The sequence below is a fragment of the Spinacia oleracea genome, chromosome 3, assembly GCF_020520425.1.
Source record: "Spinacia oleracea cultivar Varoflay chromosome 3, BTI_SOV_V1, whole genome shotgun sequence".
NCBI classification, from domain to species: domain Eukaryota; kingdom Viridiplantae; phylum Streptophyta; class Magnoliopsida; order Caryophyllales; family Amaranthaceae; genus Spinacia; species Spinacia oleracea.
The window spans coordinates 108248563-108272181 of NC_079489.1; the positions used below are offsets into that span (position 1 = coordinate 108248563).

Consider the following 23619-nt stretch of genomic DNA (forward strand, 5'->3'; position numbering starts at 1 on the left):
ACATTCAAGTTCACTTGATAGACATTTCTTAGTCACAGGACTGGTCCTAACAGTCTATCTTGAATATATCGTCAAATTGAAAGGACTCATCATTTAATACTAAACCAAGATTAAATGGAATATGAAAATACATTTCATATATGATAAATGTTCAACCCCAATGTTTTTCAACCATGGGCCTCAAACCCATTTTTAAAACAGTTCATGGAATTCAAAGTTATGCTTGATTTCCAGTGCTACAATGTGAGTGTTGCTTCTCATTTGTTGCATAGGTTTAGTTATCATGCTTTGCCAATCCTAATATCATTTTCATCAAATGTCTTTCGAGATAGGATGATAAGATCTTTTGAGTTTGTTTATTATGTGATCTAGTCTTTCTTACTTCAAAAGTAGTTCTACGCATTTTGCAATGAAGGACCATTAAGTCAACAGACATGTGATCTACCCAAGTTCAGTGGAGAACTCTTTAACATAAACAACCCTATTTTATTGCTTCTTAGGCAATAAGTACTTTTACTTCAACTGTATAGGTTGCTAGTGATGCTTTGTTTGGATTTTCATATCCAAGCAGTTCACGGATATGTGGAATACTTTCCAGCTTTATCTTAGAACATAGAAATTAATATTTAATTTCCCACGCAACAACTCATGGTCTCTAATCCATGTTGCCATTTCAAAACATGATGCTCTTTAGCTCGTCCTTACCAATGGTTAACTCCAAAGGGATCTTTCTTGATCCTTTGCCATTGTTTATGCGTGTAGCATCAATATTTAGCATATCTTTATTTCCTTGAATCAAGAACTAATCCTATGTACCTTTTCAAGTACCATAAGTTTTTCTTGATCTCAATCTAGTTGATCTTTACTTAGACCAATAGAGATTGGTATGTGTTCGTTATGCCTAAAGCCATACGTTACATTTTTGGCGATCCTTATATTATATCATACATGATAAATTCGTTTGCAGAATAATTCCCAATTGAATTCTATCCATGTAACTTTAGCTCATCTAATTTCAGTAGATACTAAATCCAGCTAAATTCTTTGACATATAATATAGGTTAAGAATCTCATTTAGATCCTTTGATGTTTAACTTAGTAAATTCTTATACATAGTTCAAAGATTCTTTACTTAGATTTATTCATATGGGTCGAATATCTCCAATGGAGTCTTTCGTGTTTGATTTAGTAAATGCCATTACTTAATCCAAAACAATATTATAAGATCTTTGTAAATAGATCTGAATACCCAGTATATGTACAAAGTTTTGCCTTGGTCCATCATTGATGATGAATAATTTCAAATCTAAGTCATTAGCATTTGAATGTTATTTCACAATAGAGATATATGTGTGTGATACACATAGGACCAATTAAGTTTTATGTACTCCCACTAAACTTCTTATATATCTATAAGAATCATGTACATTTTATGAAACTAAAATACTTATTAGCTTCACTAAAATACAATTCCGATTCCCAATTGCTTGCTTAAATCTGTACTTAGATTTCATAAGCTAGCTTTCCTTTTCAAGTATTTATTTGGATCCACAAATCCTATGACATACCATGTACATAGTTTCTTCCAACATTTGATTGAGGAAGATGTTTTGTCATCCAATTGCCATATGTACCAATATGCAATCATTGCTTGAATTATAGACTTGAGCATTACGATTATGCATGAGGTTTCAACACAATCCACGTCGTGAATTGCTTGTAACCTTTAGCAACTAATCTAGCTTTGTGTGAAGACACAATTTCATGTTTGATGGTTTTTATCCTTAAAACAAACTTGCAACCAATAGGTGTGAAACTATTCTTGCAAATCAACAAAATGTCAATTTTGTCATCAAAACATTGAGTATGTTTTATGGCCTCTAACCATTTAAAACATTGAGTCTATATATGGCCTCTAACCATTTTAGGGAATTCATATTTCGTCATAGCTTTCTTATAAGTCACAAACTCATTATCATCTTGATAATAGTTTGACTGCAAGTTGTAGGTTTCTTCACTATCTAATAGAAGAATCTCATAGCTTCAATGACCTGAACTACATGTTTCTTCACTATGTAATAGAAGAATCTCATAGTTTCAGTGACTTGAACTCTATGCCTACTTGGGTATAGAACATCAAACAATAGAATATCAACATTTTGAGAGTCCTTTGAATATTCTGTTCTCCTTGAAGCACTTGTAAAGTCTCCTAAGAGATGTCTAGTCTTTAAAGCCACTTCTAAAGTCCTTAAAGAATACGTGTTCGGTTTTCTAAAGAACTTCGAAAAGCCTCGGGAATGTCCGTTCCGTTTATGTTTGTTGTTCTCCTCGAATACTTTCGAGGTCTATTTTCTCCCACGTGTCATTTTGGAAACGAATCTCCAAAAGGACTTTATTTCGAGCAAACAAACATTATGTTCTCAAAAATTCGTGGTAGAAACAATACCCTTGTGTCTCATTTGAATAAATCACAATGAAACATATATCTATTCTTGGGCCTTAGTTTGTTGAATAACAAACACTAAGCTCCCACTGAGTATAGCAACTCTTTAGATATATTATATATTATTGAAAAGATATTCTGAAATTACTTTTCAATAGCTTTGACGAATTTGGTTTAGTTTGGTGGTAGTTGAGCATTTTGTTTTAGAAATTATAGGAAAAGTCTTTATGATTCATCATTGATCAAATCAAGCACTAATTGACTTCGATCATTCCAACTTAGATATGCCATATCTTATGGAGCTATATCGTGAAATTACAACACACAATCATCGATGATCATTCTTGACTTAAGTAATCATCAACATGATTTAACCTAGATATTTATGATTTCTTGCCAAGTAGGTTTTATACTTCTGAATCTTTGAACTAGCCAAACAGATTCAATCTTATATCACATTTGAGTAAATAAACCTAATTCACTCAAATCCATGTGAAATAATAAAGTCATAAATTCTTTCTTTAGCTCTGAACTCTATTGTCTAGGCGTTCTAACAATAGTTCATATCCTTTGTTACTTTCAACAAGTAAGACTAGCTTGTCTTGAATTGATCTAGAAATCAACCAACTTTCAAAAGTCCATCAAAATAGAGCTTTTGAATGTTAACTCTATTGAATGTTAAATAGAGTTCTACAAACCTAAGCAACAATCCTAAAGGTTTGTAGAACTCAAATCAAGAGATTGATTTGAACCTAGTAAAGTTCTTATTGTTAAAGATTTGTTTGTTTTAATCAAGCATATTGACTCAACCCGTAAATGACCATTTCATCCAAATAAACAAACAAACATTGTTTTTGTTTTTCTTGAATGCGAGTCTTTCTGTGTTTGAAAAAGAAATTTAGGTATGCTGATTATGGAACAAAATAGCCATTAAGTTCCAGCCTTGAAAGGACTTAAAACAAACTAGATGACTCTACAACTAATGTAGCATTGCCATGCTTCATTTCCCACTTGTAGGTCATTAGTATAGCCTAGCTTCCATTGTTTGAGTTATTACCGAAGTAAGAACCTCAACCGGTATATGATACCAAGGAAGTTTGATTGCTAGGTCACTTCTCTTTAAACATAAACTTTTAGGTAGAAATGGAATCGTAAATTCCTTTCATTTGTTCCTTGTTTTCCTATTTCTTGTACCCTTTTTTATAGTCTCAAGAATTGACTTCTCTAGTGTTTACTTTTATACTTTGTTAGACATGTCCAATGTCACTCCAGGAAAGTTCTTACCATTTTATTTATGTTGAATATTCTTTTCAACTAGATGATCTTACCAGAAGCTTCTAAAGTTCTCTAAGCATCGATCTATTCGAATGTCTAGGGACTAGACTCATTCGAGAATTAAATGGACAAAGATATTAGGTTGTTAACCATTGGTAAAGCTGAGCGTTTAAACTCAATGCTTTATGATCTCAAAACTACATTGTATTTTGAATTCACAAGCACCAATCGGTTTGCCATTCGACTTTGATACTCGAAAACAACCATAAAAGTTGATGTAAGAAACGTACATATAAATTGCTCATTTTCTCTCATTTCCGTGAATCGTTCTTGGATTCACTACCAATCGAGGAAATTTATTGTTACCTTTCTAAAAGGATTTACTGCAGTGCAAGATATTTAATCATGAACATAAGGTAAGAGTTGTCACCCTTATTATGTCCAGAGGTGTTTCTCGGTTTCAGGGGTTCAACTGATCAAATAAACAGATAATCATTGCCTATGATTCATCTGAGCACGGCCATGCATTTTACAGTTTCTAGCTCTCCGAGTGGCCTTGTACAACTTTCAGCATCTCATCCCGATTTATGGGAGGACAATCCCAATCTTGCAACCTTGAGATTAGACTTTGTTTGATAGGTGATTACCCGAGATTTGCCGTTATAGCCTCCTTTTACGGTGCGACGGTTGACAACGTCAAAGTAAGCAGTTCTCAAACAAGTAATCTCAAATCACTCAAGTATTGAGGATTAGTGTCTAATAATTTTAATGAAATTTACTTATGACAGATTTTCATCTCTTACAGTAAAGTTTCATAGGTCTGTCCGATACTAGTCTTCCCAAAGTAAGTATCTATGAAAATGATTGCGACATTGTCATGTTCACATAGTTCAAGAAACAGAACTACTAGTCATCTTGCCTTCTAGTCGTCTAGCGTTTTCTATGCGTCCATCTTTATAGAAAACTCCAACCAGGGACCATTTTTATCTTTTGACATTCAAGTTCCCTTGATAGACATTTCTTAGTCACAGGACTGGTCCTGACAGTCTATCTTGAATATTTCGTCAAATGGAAGGGACTCATCATTTAATAAGCCACAAATTAAATGGAAAAATGAATTCTATTTATTTATATGAATGGTTAACCAATAATGTTTTACAAAGTATTAAACTCTAAAACTTTAAAACATTAAATAAGGACATCAAAGCCATTCTCCAACATGCTTGATTCCCATAGCTGCAGTGTGCGAGTTGTGCTTCGCCTGTGGCAGAGGTTTAGTTAATGGATCTGAGATGTTGTCGTCAGTTCCAATCTTGCTTATCTCGACTTCTTTTCTTTCAACGGAATCTCGTAGAAGGTGAAATCTACGAAATACATGCTTGACTCTCTGGTGGTGTCTATGCTCCTTTGCCTGTGCAATAGCTCCGTTATTATCACAATATAGAGCTATTGGTCCTTTAATGGAGGGGACTACACCAAGTTCACCTATGAACTTCCTTAGCCAAATAGCTTCCTTTGCAGCTTCTGTAGGAGAATACAGTTAAACATAATAACATGCGAGGAAATAATCCCCAAAGCCAGGAAGCATGTATAAAGCACAGATCAAGCATACTTACGTTTGAAGCGTGTTTTCCACAAATCCGTCAACGAACACGAACAAAGAACTCCACTTGTCATTCCTCTACTTGGTTCACCGACATGTTCAGATCCGTCTTGATAATCATAGCTTAGACAATTGATCAAGAGTTTGTGCTTTTGGGAAGAACAATTCTAATGGAGGCACAGAGAGTTTAGGGTTTCTCTTGCCTTAGGTTAGAATCTGATTTTGCATTAGGTTAGGGAAAACATGTGTGTTTGGAATAATATTATAACCCTTAGGTTATAATACTAACCGGCCAAGGCACAAAGGCCAAGCGCCAGCCAGCTCCGTCCGCGCAAGCCCACACGCGCACAGCCACATAGGCGCTGGGCCTTGGGCCGCGCTGTGTGCGCTGCTGCTGCTGTTCCTCGCGTGCGCGCGCGCGCGCCCAACCAAGGCATGGGCCTTGCGCGTTGGCTCGCTGCTACGCCCAGTGGGCCTTGCGCGCTTGCGCACCTTGGCTCGTTGGGCTGGCAGCGTTGCCTCCTCGTATCCGCGATTAATATATTTCCGATATATTTTTTTATCGTTTCGTATACGACGAATCACCGTCGTATGATACGATTTATTCGTTTCGCCTAGCTTACGAATATTCGCGATACGATATACGATTCCGATGCAAGGTCGTATCGTATAATACGTTTTCCAACTAATTCCCGAAAAGCTATTAAATGAATTTCCGATTCATTTAATCCGGTGATCTGTTACGTGTCATTGGTGTGACCTTGTAGGTTCAGTCAAGAGTAAGCTGTGAGTTTAATATTCATTAGAACTCACTGATCGGAAGCATTGCTCCAGCTAGCTGTTCCGATCACTTGATCTCACTGAATTAATTGTTCGCAATTAATCTGAACCTTGGTATTAGACTTAATGCACCTTGGGTGAAGGACATATTTCCTTCAGTCTCCCACTTGTCATTCAGACAAGTGTGCATTCACATTCCTTTGTCGCTTAGTGTTACTTACTGAACATAAGGTAAGATCCAAGCTATCCTTATTAGGTCCAGAAGTGTTTCTCGGATTACAGAGCTCAACTGTTAAACTTTTGCAGAAGGTTAAGCCTTAACCATTCTGAGCACGGCCATGCATTTTACAGTATCTAACTCTCCGAGAGGCCTTGTTACACAACAACACCATATCCTATCAAAGATAGGAGGACAATCCATTCTTGCAATCTATGAACACTCACTTTGATTCATAGTACGCCCAATAACTGCTTTTATAGCCTCCTTTTACGGTGCGACGTTTAGCTAGTATCAAAGCGAACTAATTCTCAAACGAGCAGACATAATCTCTCATGTTCTGAGGAATGGTTCTAATCACCATTAATGAGAACTACCTATGACATGACTTTAATCTCTTAAAGTGTTCTCATGGTCAATCCGATACAAGATCTAATAAGTATCTATGCAAAAGATTCTGACATCCAGTCACTCTAGTTCAAGAAACAGAACTAAGTAATCTACTTGCAATCTAATCTTCATTAGTCATTGGTCGTCCACCTTTCAATGACCTAGATTAGGGATCCTTTGTGACTTCAATATTCAAGTTCACTTATGGGTGTTTCTTTGTCGAAGAATCCATCTTGACATCCCATTTGAATGATTTGAATCACATGGACTTATCATTTAATACTAAACCAAGATTAAATGAACTATGAAATATAATTTCATAAATGATAAATGTTTAAACCAAAATGCTTACCAATTTGTGGGCATCTAACCCAAAATCAAGCATTTAACGTTTTACAGATATAGGCCTTTCACCCAATACTTAAAACATTCATGGAACTCAAAATTGATTCCATATCTGCATATGAATGTTGTGTATCATTCAATGCAGAGGTTTAGTTTATCATACTTTGCTATCCTTAGAATCTTTTCTATCGAAAGCCCTTCGATGTACGATGAAAAGATCTTTGAATATGTTTCTAGAATGATCTAGTCTTTCGTTGCTGTTTAGAATGATAATCATATCTAAAATAGAAAATCATCCAGGTAGCAGACTTGTGATCAACCTGAGTTCATTGAAGAACTCCCACTAAAAACAATTCCCTTTTATTGCTCCTTAGGCAATAATGAATTCATTTCAATTATGTAGAATTTCAAATGATGCTTCCCTTTTGGAATACTCCAACCAGTTCACATAGATGTGGGAGATACATCTTTCAACTGAGAACTTGGAAACTAATCATTGATTTAGTTTCCCATGCATCACATATGGTTTAGAACCTATGTAACCACCTTTTAATCACGACGCCTAATTGCCCGTGTTTGTTTGTGGTTTGCCTAACAACAAGATTCAACTTTTGCTTAGGAAAATGCATGTAGCATCAAAACTTTGGTTATCTTCCCTTCCTCTTATCAAGTGCTCATCCTACATATCCAAAATGTATTGGATGTTCTTGATACTGTTCCAATGATCTTTGATCCAGATCAATAGAGATTGGTATAAACTCGTCATGATCCAATGTTCACGAGTTATCTTGGCGATCTATATATTACATTATACATGATTGATTGTAATGCAAAAACCATTCGCATTTTAAAATCCATCCATGTAACTTTTAGCTTCATTCTGTTTCAAGAGACACTGAATCTTGCTAAAATCTTGGCATTGCCATGTGATATAAGGTGAAGGCACCTCTTCAAGGTCCTTCATGCTTAACTCTAGTGATAACAGCCTAGCTTTATACTTAGTTAAAGCATTCATAACTTAGACTTACTCATATGGGTTGAGAGTCTCTTTTGAGTCTCTCCATTGTGTTTGATTTAGTAATTACTTTTACAGAATCCAAACAACGCTTTAGATCCTATCCAATAGATCTTTAACCCAGTATGTTCTAAGTTTCGCCATGGTTCTAATATTGACAAATACTTTCAAATCTAACCATTTAGAATTTGAATGTCATTTTCAATAGAGAGATATGTATCTCATATATATAGAACCAATAAACTTGACCTAGCTCCCACTAAACTCCTCATCTATAAGATGATCCATATTTTCATAAAGCTATGATTGCTCAATAGCCTTTTAGACAAATATGGTCCAATTCCCACTTGCATGCTTTAATCTACGAATTGATTTCTTAAGCTTGCTCTTTTATCTAGCATCCAAAACTTTTACATTGTGTGATGTACACAATTCCTTTCTACAAGTCCAATTTAGTAAGGTGTTTCATTTTCCAATTTCCATATTTCCATATGCAATGATTGCTAGATTTATCCAAAATAGTTCAAGCATTCCGACTTGGTGAAAAAGATTTCAACATTATCAACGCCGTGAAGTTGTTTACAATCTTTAACCACCAATCTAGCTTTTCTTTTGTATTTGTATACAATATCATCTTTGTATGTTTTGAAAACATGTTTGCAACCAATGGGAGTGAACCCTTTATGCAAATCAACGTTCTATGTTTAGAAAACATGTTTGCAACTAATGGGAGTGAACCCTTTATGCAAATCAACCAAATCATAGATTTGATTCTTCAAGATGAAGGTACTTTGGATGAAATGGCCTCAAACCATTTTGTATGGCCTCGAACCATACTTATGTTTCTGATGGCCTCAAACCATACTTGGGAATATTTAATTCGTCGTAGCTAACCTGTAAGTCGTATGTTTTTGAAGCACTTACCAAAGTCTTCATAGTTTTATTTCCTCAAGATATCTATGTATCTATCTTGGTTGAATTCTATTCTTTATACGATTTACCTAGGTATTGAACATCAAACGTTAGTGTCTATAAACACATTACTCAAGTCCTTTGAGTATTAGGATTCTCTTGAAGCACTTCTAAAGTCTTCATGAAGCTCTTCCAAAGGCTTCTAAGTACGGAGCTTTTCCAAAGACTCCTAAGTATCCTACATTTGTTTGTTGCTTGACTCAAAGTCCATTCGAGGTCATTTTTCTCCCACTTGCCTTTTTTGAAATATGATGGTTTCCTAAAAGACATTATCTAGAGCAACAACCATATGTTCTCAGATTTGTGGTAGAATCAATACCTTTTGTTTCTATGAGTCGCTCATAAAGAAACATATATCTATCCTTGAGTTTATTTGATGTAAACACTAACTCCCACTGGGTTCGACAACCCTAGATATATATGTACTGAAAAGATGTACTGAATCGAAGTTCAATCCTTATGACATCTTATCCTTAGCTTTGACAACTTTGTTTAGTGTGAAAGTCACTTGAGAGTATCATTTAGAAACTATATAGGAAAATAGTCGTGATTATCGTTCATCGAATAGATTCCGATTTCTCCATTTGGACATGCCATATTCTTATGGAGCTTCGATTGTCATAATGCTATATAAACAATCTAGATAATCTTTCTTGGCTCATGCAAACATCACCTGACCCAGCCTAGATGTTCCAAAATTCTTGCCAAGTTGATTTTATACCCTTTTGTGAATCGCATTGAAGCATTTCACATATTTCACGTTGAGTAAATATAGCCATATATTCTCAAATTCTTGTGAAATAGGTAAGTCATAAAATCCATCTTTGGCCCATGAACTTTATTGTCTAGAAACTTCTAACAATAGTCCATTTCTATGTCATGTTCAACAAGCAAGACCCACGTGTCTTAAAATTTAACCAACTTTCAGAAATCCATGCCATGGAATCTTAGAATGTTGTCTTGTTGATATGGTCGTATGACATTGCCAAAGATATGTGGAACACAAATCAAAATGTTTGATTTGAACCTTCTGAAGTTTGAGTGTGAAGAGATTCGTTTGTTTATTAATCAATCATATGACTCAACCCTTAAATGACCATTTCATTCAAATAAACACTCAACGAATGTTCTTGTTTACCTTGAATGTGAGTCTTTCCGTTGTCCAAACAGAAATTGATTATGATGATTAAGAACATAATATCATTAAGTTCCAGCCTTTAGAAGGACTTTAAAACAAACATGATGACCCTACAATTAATGTAGCACAACTTTGCTTCATTACCTACTTGTAGGTCAATTACCAGACTTAGCTCCCTGAATTTGAGTTCTTAACAAGAGTTTAGAACCTCAAGCGGTAATCTAATACCATAGGAGTTTATTTGCTAACTCGTTTCTCTTTAACACAAACTTTTAGGTAGAAATTGAATATTGAATTCATTTCTTTTGTTCCCCTTTCCTATCCTTTCTAGCACGTTTTCTTATAGTCCTAAAGATTTTACTCTTTGCTTGATCTTCTTACTTTCACTACTACAAAAAAGGGAATAGAAAACTGTTGAAATAGGCTTTAGAGGACGCCTGAGGACCGTTCTCCTGCTAAGCGATCTCTATAGTTTAGTGGACGGTTGGGATAAGCGTTCTATATACATATGAATAAAGTATGGTGGTCTTAGTTAACCATCCTCTATTCCCTTCCTTAAATCAGAAAATACAGAAGGAATAGAGAACGGTTAAGACACTTAACTGTTATGTATTTATTAAAATAGAGGACAACTGGCTTAGATAGGCGTACTCTATTCCTCCTTTTTTACATAAAGATAGAGGACGATTTTCTTAGATAGGCGTACTCTATTCCATCTTTTTTTTATAAAATATATATATATATATATATATATATATATATATATATATATATATATATATATATATATTTTTATAATTATATATATATATATATATTTTTGGAAGAAACAAACTTTAATTTTTATTTTATTTTTGGACGAGAAAATGGAGTAACAAAAGTGGGGGTTTTTCCATCCAAATCTTAATCATATCTCTGATTTGGCCATGGAATCAACAACCTTATTACAAATTCTACTGGCAAAAAGAAACCTACAACGCATAAACTTCTGAGCATAGCTGAGAATATCATCAACAAGAACTTGGACAGACGATCTCTCACGGTTGTCCCTCTGCAGTACGTAGCTTCAGTAACGCAAGGGAATCAGCTCGTTTCAACCTCAAGGGAGCAGTAGCCTGCTTCATAAGCATACTCATGCCAAACCGTACTGCTTCAGCTTCAGCTTGAAGAGCTGGTAGAGCAGAAAATACACATTGAAATACTGATGGATAAAAAAAAACTCAGAGAGGCAGGGAAGTAGCAAGAAGAAACCTGGCAGAACACGAAGGAGTTGAATATGAGTGTATTCAGGATAGTATGCGAATCTGAACCGCTAAGTTTAAGTAGCCGCTCTCCATCAAAGATTAGAACAGCAAGAACAGTTAACTGATATACACTCTGGCCAAGGATATTTCTCCACATAGCCTTGCTAATAAAACTTGCATTTCTTCCAATAGGTGGTCTTTTCATCAGCTCATCAGTAGGTGGTTCTGTACCTAGGGCCAGCGCGCCAAGTGTATCCATAATCATGTTGACCCACAGCAAATGCACAACCGTCAATGGAGCAGAACCTACAAATCATTTTCCCAACTAATTCTATAAATTTCTCAGACAGACTATGCAAAGAAAGAAAATACAATAAACTGTTGACTAACCAGTGATGCATGCAGCTACGAAATTGAGCATGAGGGCGACGATGTTGACCGTCAACTGGAACTGAACAAATTTTTGATGTTTACGTAGACAGCTCTCCCCCATTTGACTACATTCACAATGGTGCTGAAATTGTCATCTAAAATGATGACATCGGCGTTTCCCTTTGCAACCTGTACACAACAGCTTCAGGGGTCAAAACTCAAAAGGATAAGCAGCATAACATCCACATGCAACTTTCAGTTCACAAAATTTTAGACGAAAGATGGTAACTGCTGGATGAAGCTCAAACTCCAGTCTGTTCAAATACGAGTAATATACTAATATCTAACCATATAGAGCACATCTGCAAGTTATCTGGATTTTGGAGATGATAGGTGTTCAAAATATCTTCTATCAGAAACATAATACTAGGAAAAGATAGGCAAAGCTATCAACAACAATAGTTTTGTCCAGAATTAGGTGATGATCAAGGGAGGGGTGATGAAATTAGGAGAGGGGGTATTAAAACGGACAATGAAAATGTATTCCCAAAACAAAAAGAAGGAAATTTAAGGATATAAACTGATGGGATCATGAAACATGGCACATTAATTGTTGTATTTGGATGCCAAATGGGTGATTAAGTTTATTCTTTTCTGGAGTAGTCAGTTACCCCACTAGAAACTACAAAGTCATTTACACAAGCACCAAATATACTTGACAGTCCACCGTGGGAATAATGAGTAGAAGAACTAATTGACCCCCGAATCCATTCTCTAAATAGAAGCAAGGCACATCAATATTGAATATTCACAAGTAATGAAATTATTGACAAACCTCTGTTCCTGCAATTCCCATAGCAAGTCCTATATCAGACTCATGCAATGCAGGTGCATCATTGGTCCCGTCACCTGTCACAGAAACCACCTCCCGGAGCAGTCTCAAGTTGCTCACCAGTTTGTGCTTGTCTAATGGAAGAGACCGTGCCATCACCTGATTTTATTCATTTAAAAAAAAGTCCATGCTTGTTAAGTTACTATTCAACTATAAATGCGTGCAACTAAAGAGAAACCTGCACAAGCAATTGACCGAACACTGTAAAATCTAACTTGTGATGATGTGATCATCTGCTAGGTCTAACAAATATATAAAAATTTATTGATTATAAATAATTTCAGTAGCAGGTGTTGCAGATGCAGAAGAAGCCCCAACTGCAAGACAGAGGTGAAATGGTAAGCCAGGACAATAAAGCAGCCAAAATAAATACCTGCACAAGGCTCTTAGGCAATACAAAAGCAGACATCGTATACCAGCATCAACGTTCAGTAAGTGGGATTTCCGAAAAAAGACCATTGATCTAAAGATGCATTTTTGAACCTGGAAAAGACTGCAGACATATGATAAACAATAAAACCTGCAAATTAAAGTTAGAGCAAGTAGGACAGCAACCCAATTGAATCATCAAGCTAGTAAAATAAGCCTGAAACCCAATAGCTTGTAAAAGAAGCTGAAAACCAACAAACAAAACACGAGTACAAGAAAAAACAAGCATTGAGACTTCAAAATATCAAATCTGACAATCTGTTCAGTAGACCCACTCTACCCAAAAATCCTTTCACTCACAAAATTATCCACGCGTACAAGGTACGGTAAAAAAATAATCAAAGACATGTCTAATGTTCAACGAAAGAAAATACAAAATAGGCCAGTAACCAATGTCATTGAGCTAAACCTCACATAGGTCGTCATCATCAACTTCTTCACCGTTATTCTCTTGATGATATCCGGTAACATATGAAATCTACCTCTCCCTAAGCTCGTCAATCACTTCTTGCGAATATGTGGGAGGAACTTTGTTAAAATACTGCAAGAAAATGTAAAATATAAAACTTAAATATACAATATATGTCAAAATTAATCATGGTTAATTTTGTGCACAGTACTCATCTAACCTAAAAATTGCCCGTGAATAAAAATAACCATAAGCAATACCTTATCAGGAATGAGCATTTGTCTTGATTCTATTATCTCGATCATGTAGCAGCAGACATAATATCCACTATCACTGGAGCCTGGAGGTTGACGAGGGCACTATTGTTAGGTTATGATACATATGACAATTCATAAATCATGCGGAAAAACCATTTAGCTAGGAATACATATTATTTACACATAATCATATAGCATAGTTTAGATGCATACTCTTTGTTGCGTGCCTTCCCTAGCTGCGCCCGAACCGAACAAGAACAAGTCTTTAGGACTCCAAGTGTCGTCCCTCCGTAGATAGTCCACAGCACGTCCGGATCCGCCTTAAGATTGACCAACTAGAATCGCCCTTAAGGTACTAAAGATTTTGAGCACTTATAGTCAAGAAATGTGTCTGAATTTTCTCTCAAAAACTTACTTTGAATACTTGAATAATCTATTGAAAATATGTGACCCTAGGCACTTATTTATAGAGTTATGGAAAGGGTTTTGGAATCCTATTAGGATACTAATTTATTTAATTATAACCCTACTAGGACTCTAATTAAATAATCATTATCTAATAGTTTTAGGATTTAATCACACTTCGAATCCTGATTGCTTCAGGATTCCCGCACAAGCATTGCACGAGCACCGTACACCCGCGCAAGCCTTGCGGCCCACGCTAGGCGCACAGCGCTCAGCCCACTGCTGTGCTCCGCGCGCGCGCCCAAGGCCTTGGCTGGGCCTGGCCTTGCGCTGGGGCTGGTCGAGGCTTGGCGTGCGCTGGTGCGCGTTGGCTCGCTGGGCGACGGCCTGGCTTCGTGCTGGGCCTTCGTCTAGCGGGCCTCGTCCGATGCTAATTCGTACGATACGCTTCCGATTAAATTCCCGATTCCGGAATTCATTTCCGATACGAACAATATTTAATATTTCCGATTCCGGAATCAATTTCCGTTTCGAACAAATATTTAATATTTCCGTTTCCGGAATTATTTTCCGATTCCGATAATATTTCCGATTCTGACAATATTTCCGTTTCCGGCAATATTTCCGATTCTGGCAATATTTCCATTTCCGATAATATTTTCCGATACGTACCATGTTTCCGTTTCCGGCAACATCTACGACTTGGATAATATTTATATTTCCGATACGATCCATATTTCCGTTTCCGGCAATATCATCGTTTCCGGAGTATTCATTTCTTGCCTGTGACGATCTCAGCTCCCACTGAAACCAAGATCCGTCGATTCCGAATATCCATAGATGGAGTATTTAATGCCATTAAATACTTGATCCGTTTACGTACTATTTGTGTGACCCTACGGGTTCAGTCAAGAGTAAGCTGTGGATTAATATCATTAATTCCACTTGAACTGAAGCGGCCTCTAGCTAGGCATTCAGCTCACTTGATCTCACTGAATTATTAACTTGTTAATTAATACTGAACCGCATTTATTAGACTTAACATTGAATGCATACTTGGACCAAGGGCATTATTTCCTTCAGTCTCCCACTTGTCCTTAGGGACAAGTGTGCATTTCCTAATTCCTTTGTCGCTCGATGCTTGCTCTTGAACATAAGGTAAGAGTTGTCATCCTTATTATGTCCAGAGGTGTTCCTCGGTTTCAGAGTTCAACTGATCAAATAAACAGATAATCATAGCCTATGATTCATCCGAGCACGGCCATGCATTTCACAGTTTCTAGCTCTCCGAGTGGCCTTGTACAACTTTTAAGCATCTCATCCCGATTTGTGGGAGGACAATCCCAATCTTGCGATCTTGAGATTAGACTTCGTTTGATAGGTGATTACCTGAGCGTTGCCTTTATAGCCTCCTTTTACGGTGCGACGGTTGGTCAACGTCAAAGCAACCAGTTCTCAAACAAGTAATCTCAAATCACTCAGGTATTGAGGATTTAGTGTCTAATAATTTTAATGAAATTTACTTATGACATATTTTCATCTCTTACAGTAAAGTTTCATAGGTCTTGTCCGATACTAGTCTTCCCAAAGTAAGTATCTATGCAAATGATTATGACATTGCCATGTCCACATAGTTCAAGAAACAGAACTACTAGTCATATTGCATTCTAATCGTCTAACGTTTTCTATGCGTCCAATTTTATAGAAAACTCCGACCAGGGACCATTTTCAACCTTTGACATTCAAGTTCACTTGATAGACATTTCTTAGTCACAGGACTGGTCCTGACAGTCTATCTTGAATATATTGTCAAATTGAAGGGACTCATCATTTAATACTAAACCAAGATTAAATGGAATATGAAAATACATTTCATATATGATAAATGTTCAACCCCAATGTTTTATAACCATGGGCCTCAAACCCATCTTCTAAAACAATTCATGGAATTCAAAGCTATGCTTGATTTCCAGTGCTACAACGTGAGTGTTGCTTCTCACTTGTTGCATAGGTTTAGTTATCATGCTTTGCCAATCTTAATATCCTTTTCATCCAATGTTCTTCGAGATATGATGATAAGATCTTTTCGAGTTTGTTTATTATGTGATCTAGTCTTTCTTACTTCGATGGTGGTTTTACTCATTTTGCAATGAAGAACCATCAAGTTAGCAGACGTTTTTCTTGCTTCAAGAGTGGTTCTACGCATTTTTCAATGAAGAACCATCAAGCCAGCAGATAGGTGATCTACCCAAGTTCAGTGAAGAACTTTAAACAACCCTGTTTTATTGCTTCTTAGGCAATAATTACTTTTACTTCAACTGTATAGGTTGCTAGTGATGCTTTGTTTGGATTTACCTATCCAGGCAGTTCATAGATATGTGGAAGATTCTCCAACTATATCTTAGAACATAGAAATTATTATTTTAATTTCCCACGCAACAACTCATGGTCTCCAACCCATGTTGCCATTTTCAAAACACGATGCTCTATAGCTCGTCCTTATCAATGGTTAACTCCAAAGGGTCTTGCTTGATCCTTTGCCAGTGTTTATGCGTGTAGCATCAATATTTAGCATATCTTTATTTCCTTGAATCAAGAACTATTCCTATGTACCTTTTCAAGTACCATAAGTATTCTTGATCTCAATCTAGTTGATCTTTACTTAGATCAATAGAGATTGGTATATGTTCGTCATGGCTAAAGTCATACGATACGTTTTTGGCGATCCTCATATTATATCATACATGATAAATTCTTTTGCAGAATAATTCCCAATTGAATTCTATTCATGTAACTTTAGCTTATCTAGTTTCAGTAGATACTAAATTCAGCTAAATTCTTTGACATATAATATAGGTTAAGAATCTTATTTAGATCCTTTGATGTTTAACTTAGTAAATGCTTATACATAGTTCAAACATCCTTTACTTAGATTTATTCACATGGGTCGAATATCTCCAATGGAGACTTTCGTGTTTGATTTAGTAAATGCCATTACTTAATCCAAAACAATATCATAAGATCTTTGTAAATAGATCTTAATACCCAGTATGTACTAAGTTTCGACATGGTCCATCATAATTTCAAATCTAAGTCATTAGCATTTGAATGTTGTTTCACAATAGAGAGATATGTGTGTAATACACATAGGACCAATTAAGTTTTAAGTACTCCCACTAAACTTCTTATATATCTATAAGAATCATGTATATTTTATGAAACTAAAATGCTTATTAGCTTCGCTTAAAATACAGTTCCAATTCCCAATTGCTTGCTTAAATCTGTACTTAGATTTTATAAGCTAGCTTTCCTTTTCAAGCATTTATTTGGATCCACAAATTCTATGTCATACCATGTACATATTATATTCCAACATTTGATTGAGGAATACGTTTTGTCATCCAATTGCCATATGTACCAATATGGAATCATTGCTTGAATTATAGACTTAAGCATTACGATTTTGCATGAGGTTTCAACACAATCCATGCCATGAATTTGCTTTTAACCTTTAGCAACTAATCTAGCTTTGTGTGTGAACACAATTCCATGTTTGATGGTTTTTATCCTTAAAAAAAACTTGCAACCAATAGGTGTGAAACTATTCTTGCAAATCAACAAAATTTCAATTTTGTCAACAAAACATTGAGTATGTTTTATGGCCTCTAACCATTTAAAACATTTGAGTCTATATATGGCCTCTAACCATTTTAGGGAATCTGGGTTTCGTCATAGCTTTCTTACAAGTCACAAACTCATTAATCTACATGATAATAGTTTGACTGCAAGTTGTAGGTTTCTTCACTATCTAATAGAAGAATCGCATAGCTTCAGTGACCTGAACTCCATGATTCTTCACTATTTAATAGAAGAATCTCATAGTTTCAGTGACTTGAACTCTATGCCTACTTGGGTATAGAACATCAAACAATAGAATATCAATAGCTACTTGAAAGTCCTTTGAATATTCTGTTCTCCTTGAAGCACTTGTAAAGTCTTCTAAGAGATGTTTAGTCTTTAAAGCCACTTCTAAAGTCTTTAAAGGATAAGTTCGGATTTTCTGAAGCACTTCGAAAAGCCTCCGGAATGTCCGTTTATGTTTGTTGTTCGCCTCGAAGACTTTCGAGGTCTATTTTCTCCCACTTGTCATTTTGGAAATGAATCTCCAAAAGGACATCATTTCGAGCAAACAAACATTATGTTCTCAAAAATTCGTGGTAGAAACAATACCCTTGTGTCTCATTTGAATAAATCACAATGAAACATATATCTAGACTTGGGCCTTAGTTTGTTGAATAACAAACACTAAGCTCCCACTGAGTTTAGCAACTCTTTAGATATATATAATTGAAAAGATATCCTGAAATTACTTTTCAATAGCTTTGACGAATTTGGTTTAGTTTGGTGGTAGTTGAGCATTTTGTTTTAGAAATTATAGGAAAAGTCTTTATGATTCATCATTGATCGAATCAAGTACTAATTGACTTCGATTATTCCAACTACGATATGCCATATCTTATGGACCTAGATTGTGAAATTACAACACACAATCATTGATGATCATATTTGGTCTCAAGTAATCATCAACATGATCTAACCTAGATCTTTATGATTTCTTGCCAAGTGGATTTTATACTTCTGAATCTTGGAACTACCGAAACAGATTCAACTTATATCACATTTGAGTCAATAAACCTATATTCACTCAAATCCATGTGAAATAATAAAGTCATAAAATCTTTCTTTAGCTTTGAACTCTATCGTCTAGGCGTTCTAACAATAGTTCATATCTTTTGTTACTTTCAACAAGTAAGACTAGCTTGTCTTAAGTTGATCTAGAAATCAACCAACTTTCAAAAGTCCATTAAAATAGAGCTTTTGAATGTTAACTTGTTGATATGGTATAAGCAACAATGCCAAAGATTAGTGGAACTCAAATCAAGGGGTTGATTTGAACCTAGTAAAGTTTTTATTTAAAGAGTTGTTTGTTTTTAATCAAGCATATTGACTCAACCCGTAAATGACCATTTCATTCAAATAAACAAACAAACATTTGTTTTTGTTTTTCTTGAATGTGAGTCTTTCTGTGTTTGAAGCAGAAATTTAGGTATGCTGATTATGGAACAAAATAGCCATTAAGTTCCAGCCTTTGAAAGGACTTAAAACAAACTAGATGACCCTACAACTAATGTAGCATTGCCATGCTTCATTTCCCACTTGTAGGTCATTAGTGTATCCTAGCTTCCATTGTTTGAGTTATTACCGAAGTAAGAACCTCAAGCGGTATATAATACCAAGGAAGTTTGATTGTTAGGTCACTTCTCTTTAAACATGAATTTATAGGTAGAAACGGAATCGTAAATTCCTTTCATTTGTTCCTCGTTTTCCTATTTCTTGTACCCTTTCTTATAGTCTTAAGAATTGAATTCTTTAGTGTTGACTTTTATACTTTGTTAGACATGTCCAATGTCACCAACAAGGTTCTTTACCATTTTAATTTATGTTGAATATTTTGTTTCAACTAGATGATCTTACCAGAAGCTTCTAAAGTTCTCTAAGCATCGATCTATTCGAATTTCTAGGGACTAGACTCCTTCGAGAATTAAATGGATAAAGATATTAGGTTGTTAACCATTGGTAAAGCTGAGCGTATTAAACTCAATGCTTTATGATCTCAAAACTACATTGTATTTTGAATTCACAAGCACCAATTGGTTTGCCATTCGATTTTGATATTCGAAAACAACCATAAAAGTCGCTAAAAGAAACGTACATTTTAAATTGCTCACTTTCTCTCATTTCCGTGAATCGTTCTTGGATTCACTACCAATCGAGGAAATTTACTGTTACCTTTCTAAAAGGATTTATTGCAGTGCAAGATATTTAATTATAATAATTAAAACATACATTGAAGCATGCAAAGTCTAAACATTTATCATGAATAATAACTTGAAAATCAAAGCAATCATGCAATTTCAACAAGTTATTAGCATTTTATTCAAGTTGGTGTTCCGGCAGGTGTGAATAAAATGATTCCAAGATCCTAAAATCATTGAAGAACTAAGCACAGTTTGTCGACTTAATCCTAAAACATCTTAGGTAAGCAAAAACCTTTTGCTAATAGTCTAGAAACTATTCTTGGTTGATAGGTACGTCTAAGAACTTATTAGGTAAACCTATCGATTTTGCCACGACATAAAAGGACTCCTTACTTATATCGTTGAGTTTCACCAAAACTAACATGTACTCACAATTATTTGTGTACCTTGCCCCTTTAGGACCAATAAGTAACACCTCGCTGAGCGAAAACTATTACTAGATTGATGTAAAGGATATCCAAGCAAGTGTATATTTTGGCATGGCACCTTATAACTCAATTTTTAAGTTTGGAACTTAAGGCTCTTACTATGTTGGTTAGATTTTAAGTGAACTAAAATCCTTAATCATGCAACATAATCAAGCTTTTGATCTCATGCATTTTAAGACATATTTAAAAGCAATAAATAACTTAAAACATGCATAAGATAAATGTGATCTAGTATGGCCCGACTTCATCTTGAAGCTTTAACTTCAAAGTCCGTCTTGAAAATCTCCGTGGGAGGCACAATTTTTTTCAAATAGGATAAGCTATAATTAAAACTAATTACAACTATTTGATGGTACGCAGACCATATTTGAATTGAAAAACGACTTTGGTACTTTAGACCAATTACATTCAAATTAATGGTACGCAGACCATATTTTCTATCCTATTTGGGCCATACTAGTCACTTCATAACCTGCAAAACAGTACATATACAATATATACCATTCACCTATTCATTATCATGAATGGCTCACATAGCTGGTTAGTAAAACACATTATACATCACGTAAACATTTGCAGCATTTAATCAAGGGCACCAATAATCTACCAATTATTCAGTCCTTATTAATTCTAATCAAGTTGTTTTAACCTTAAGGATTTGTAGACCTAATCAAGAGTTTATGACTAAAAAGGGCTCCCACTTAAACCAATAAATTCATATGCTTTACTAATTTTAAACATAAAAATGTATTTCTAGTCTAACCGGAAACATACAAATTTAATTAAAATTTAAAGCTCATATAAATTTATAATTGAATCCAAAAAGTTTAATTTAATTTCAGTCGTATTTAAATTAATTCATGATTTTAATTTTAGTAAAATAATTAGAATAAATAAAATGTATTATAATTACAATATTCAAAATTAAAATCCAAGAAAATAATTTAAATTATTAATTTTAAAATTAATTAAAATTACGTAAACTTAAAATTTCAAATTAAACATTCAAAACGATCTAATCGCAACGCAAACACCCTACGCATCGCACGCCCATGGGCCACACGCACACAGCCATCGCTGGCCATGTGCGCGCAGCCCATGCGCTCGTCGCATAGCTGCTGCATCTTCCCATCGCAAGCCATCGCACAAGTGGTGCTCGCTGCGCGCGCGCTAGCGCTCGACGCACGCGAGCCATCGCTCGCTGTGCGCGCTCGTCAGCGCTTGCTGCGCGCGCTCCAGCGCTTGATGCACGCGAGCCATCGCTCGCTGTGCGCGAGAAATTGCGCGCGATCAACGCTGGGCGCAGCGCTCGTGGCACGCGAGCTTGCGCTCGCTGCGCGCGAGGCTGCGCGCGCTTGCGCGAGGCAGTGCGCGTTGTGGCGCAGCTCGCTTGCTGCCCACACGCGACTGCCATGCCTTGCCTTCGCCCATGCCCATTCATCCATAGCTCGTGGCCCACGACACAAGGCAGGGCTGCTGCCTTGTGCTCGTGCACCATGCCCCTGCTCATTGCATTCGTGCCGCACGGGCGACGAGCTCCCTTGCTCGTCGTCGCATGCCTGCACTATACAACACCCCTTAAGGGTAACACGAAGCGTCCATTGCTTTGTGCGTGCAAGTTATATGAACGAATCGCATAAAAATTTAAAATTTATATTTAAAATTAATGACAAATTAATAAATTAATATTAATTTCATAATTTTAGGGCGAAAAATCGAAAATTTATTATTCAATTGATTTCCGATTATTATGGATTCAAGCCTAGGTCATAAAAATTTAAAATTTATCATAAATTTACAATTTTTATGGTGGTTTTTAATCATAGGTTTCTAATTAAATTATAATTAATTATGAAAATCAAATTAATTCTAAATTATTCTAATTTTCAACAAATTAATCATAACTACAAATTAGATTGCATAATTAACAAGGCTAGGCATTCAAACTTGTTAAACATATACAGTAGGTCAATCAAAAATTCAAGATTTATCAACAAGAATCGCAAATATTTAATTTAACATCTTAAATTTACGAAATTTTGCATTCGAAAAACTAAAACCTTCGAAAAGTCATAGTTAGGCTTCGAATTTGAGAATTCTGGGTTCGGCAGAAAAATATTAATTTTGTCAAAATTTTAGAATGCCTTTTACATGCGGAATTGACACAAAAATCACTCGATTTGGATGAGTAACGAAGAAACTGCCGAAAAACTGCGTACGTATAATTAAATAAACGCAATTTGCAATTAATTAACAATTACGAAAATTAATCACCCCTTTTAATTCTTGCAAATTTGTAATATTTAACCATGTTCATGCAATTTAGATTATGAAAATAATAAGAGGCTCGTGATACCACTGTTAGGTTATGATACATATGACAATTCATAAATCATGGGGAAAAACCATTTAGCCAGGAATACATATTATTTACACATAATCATATAGCATAGTTTAGGAAGAACATATACCAATAAGTAATTTGTTCAATACTTGTTGATTATTGCGTGAGCAAAACCACTAGGTTCATTTTCTGTTCCAGCCGGATCTAGCCAATGCACCAATGAAACCCATGGACAAACAACAGCTAACATCCAATGTTGACTGCACGCATAGAAAAAATAATGTTATCAAATATTTGTCCTTATTATCAAGTCCTTGTTGAGAAATATGTTATCAGTACACGTATTGAAACGAAGCACTTACTCTTCATTATAAGGCACAAAGAATAGTTGGTTTTTATTTTTGGCATCATTGCACCCAAAGACCCTAGCCAAATAGTCACAACGAAAATCTTCTTTTTCCATAGGAGTTAGCGGCGACAAGCAGTTGCAGTCACCAAATCCATAAAGCCCCGAGATACCTTCTGTATAAACCGTCTCACTCAAATGCCTTGCACATAAAAAAATTTAATTCATTTTCTGAAAAGCAATATATATGTTTACTTGAAATACCAAAGGGTACATCACACTTACATCATTAAAATAGATATGTGAGATGATCTTATCTCTCTTTGGAAGCACCAATCAAGCATTTCTTCATAATCAAGGATAACAGATTGCTCATTTTGAAACACTCTAGCCGGAATTGAAAAGGATTTGGTGTTTCCGCTCTTTTTCATTTCCA

At 35.5% G+C, this 23619-nt stretch overlaps 1 protein-coding gene across 1 annotated transcript; it reads right to left on the reverse strand.

Annotated features, from left to right (window-relative positions):
• Nucleotides 1-11843: 11843 nt before the first annotated feature.
• Nucleotides 11844-12789, reverse strand: LOC130469247 (putative calcium-transporting ATPase 11, plasma membrane-type). The gene is made up of 2 exons (XM_056838300.1): nt 12630-12789; nt 11844-11983 (listed from the first exon to the last, which is right to left on the reverse strand). Exons 1-2 carry the CDS (start codon nt 12780-12782, stop codon nt 11864-11866), a joined length of 273 nt encoding a protein of 90 aa, XP_056694278.1. The 5' UTR covers nt 12783-12789; the 3' UTR covers nt 11844-11863.
• Between the last annotated feature and the right edge of the window lie 10830 nt (nt 12790-23619).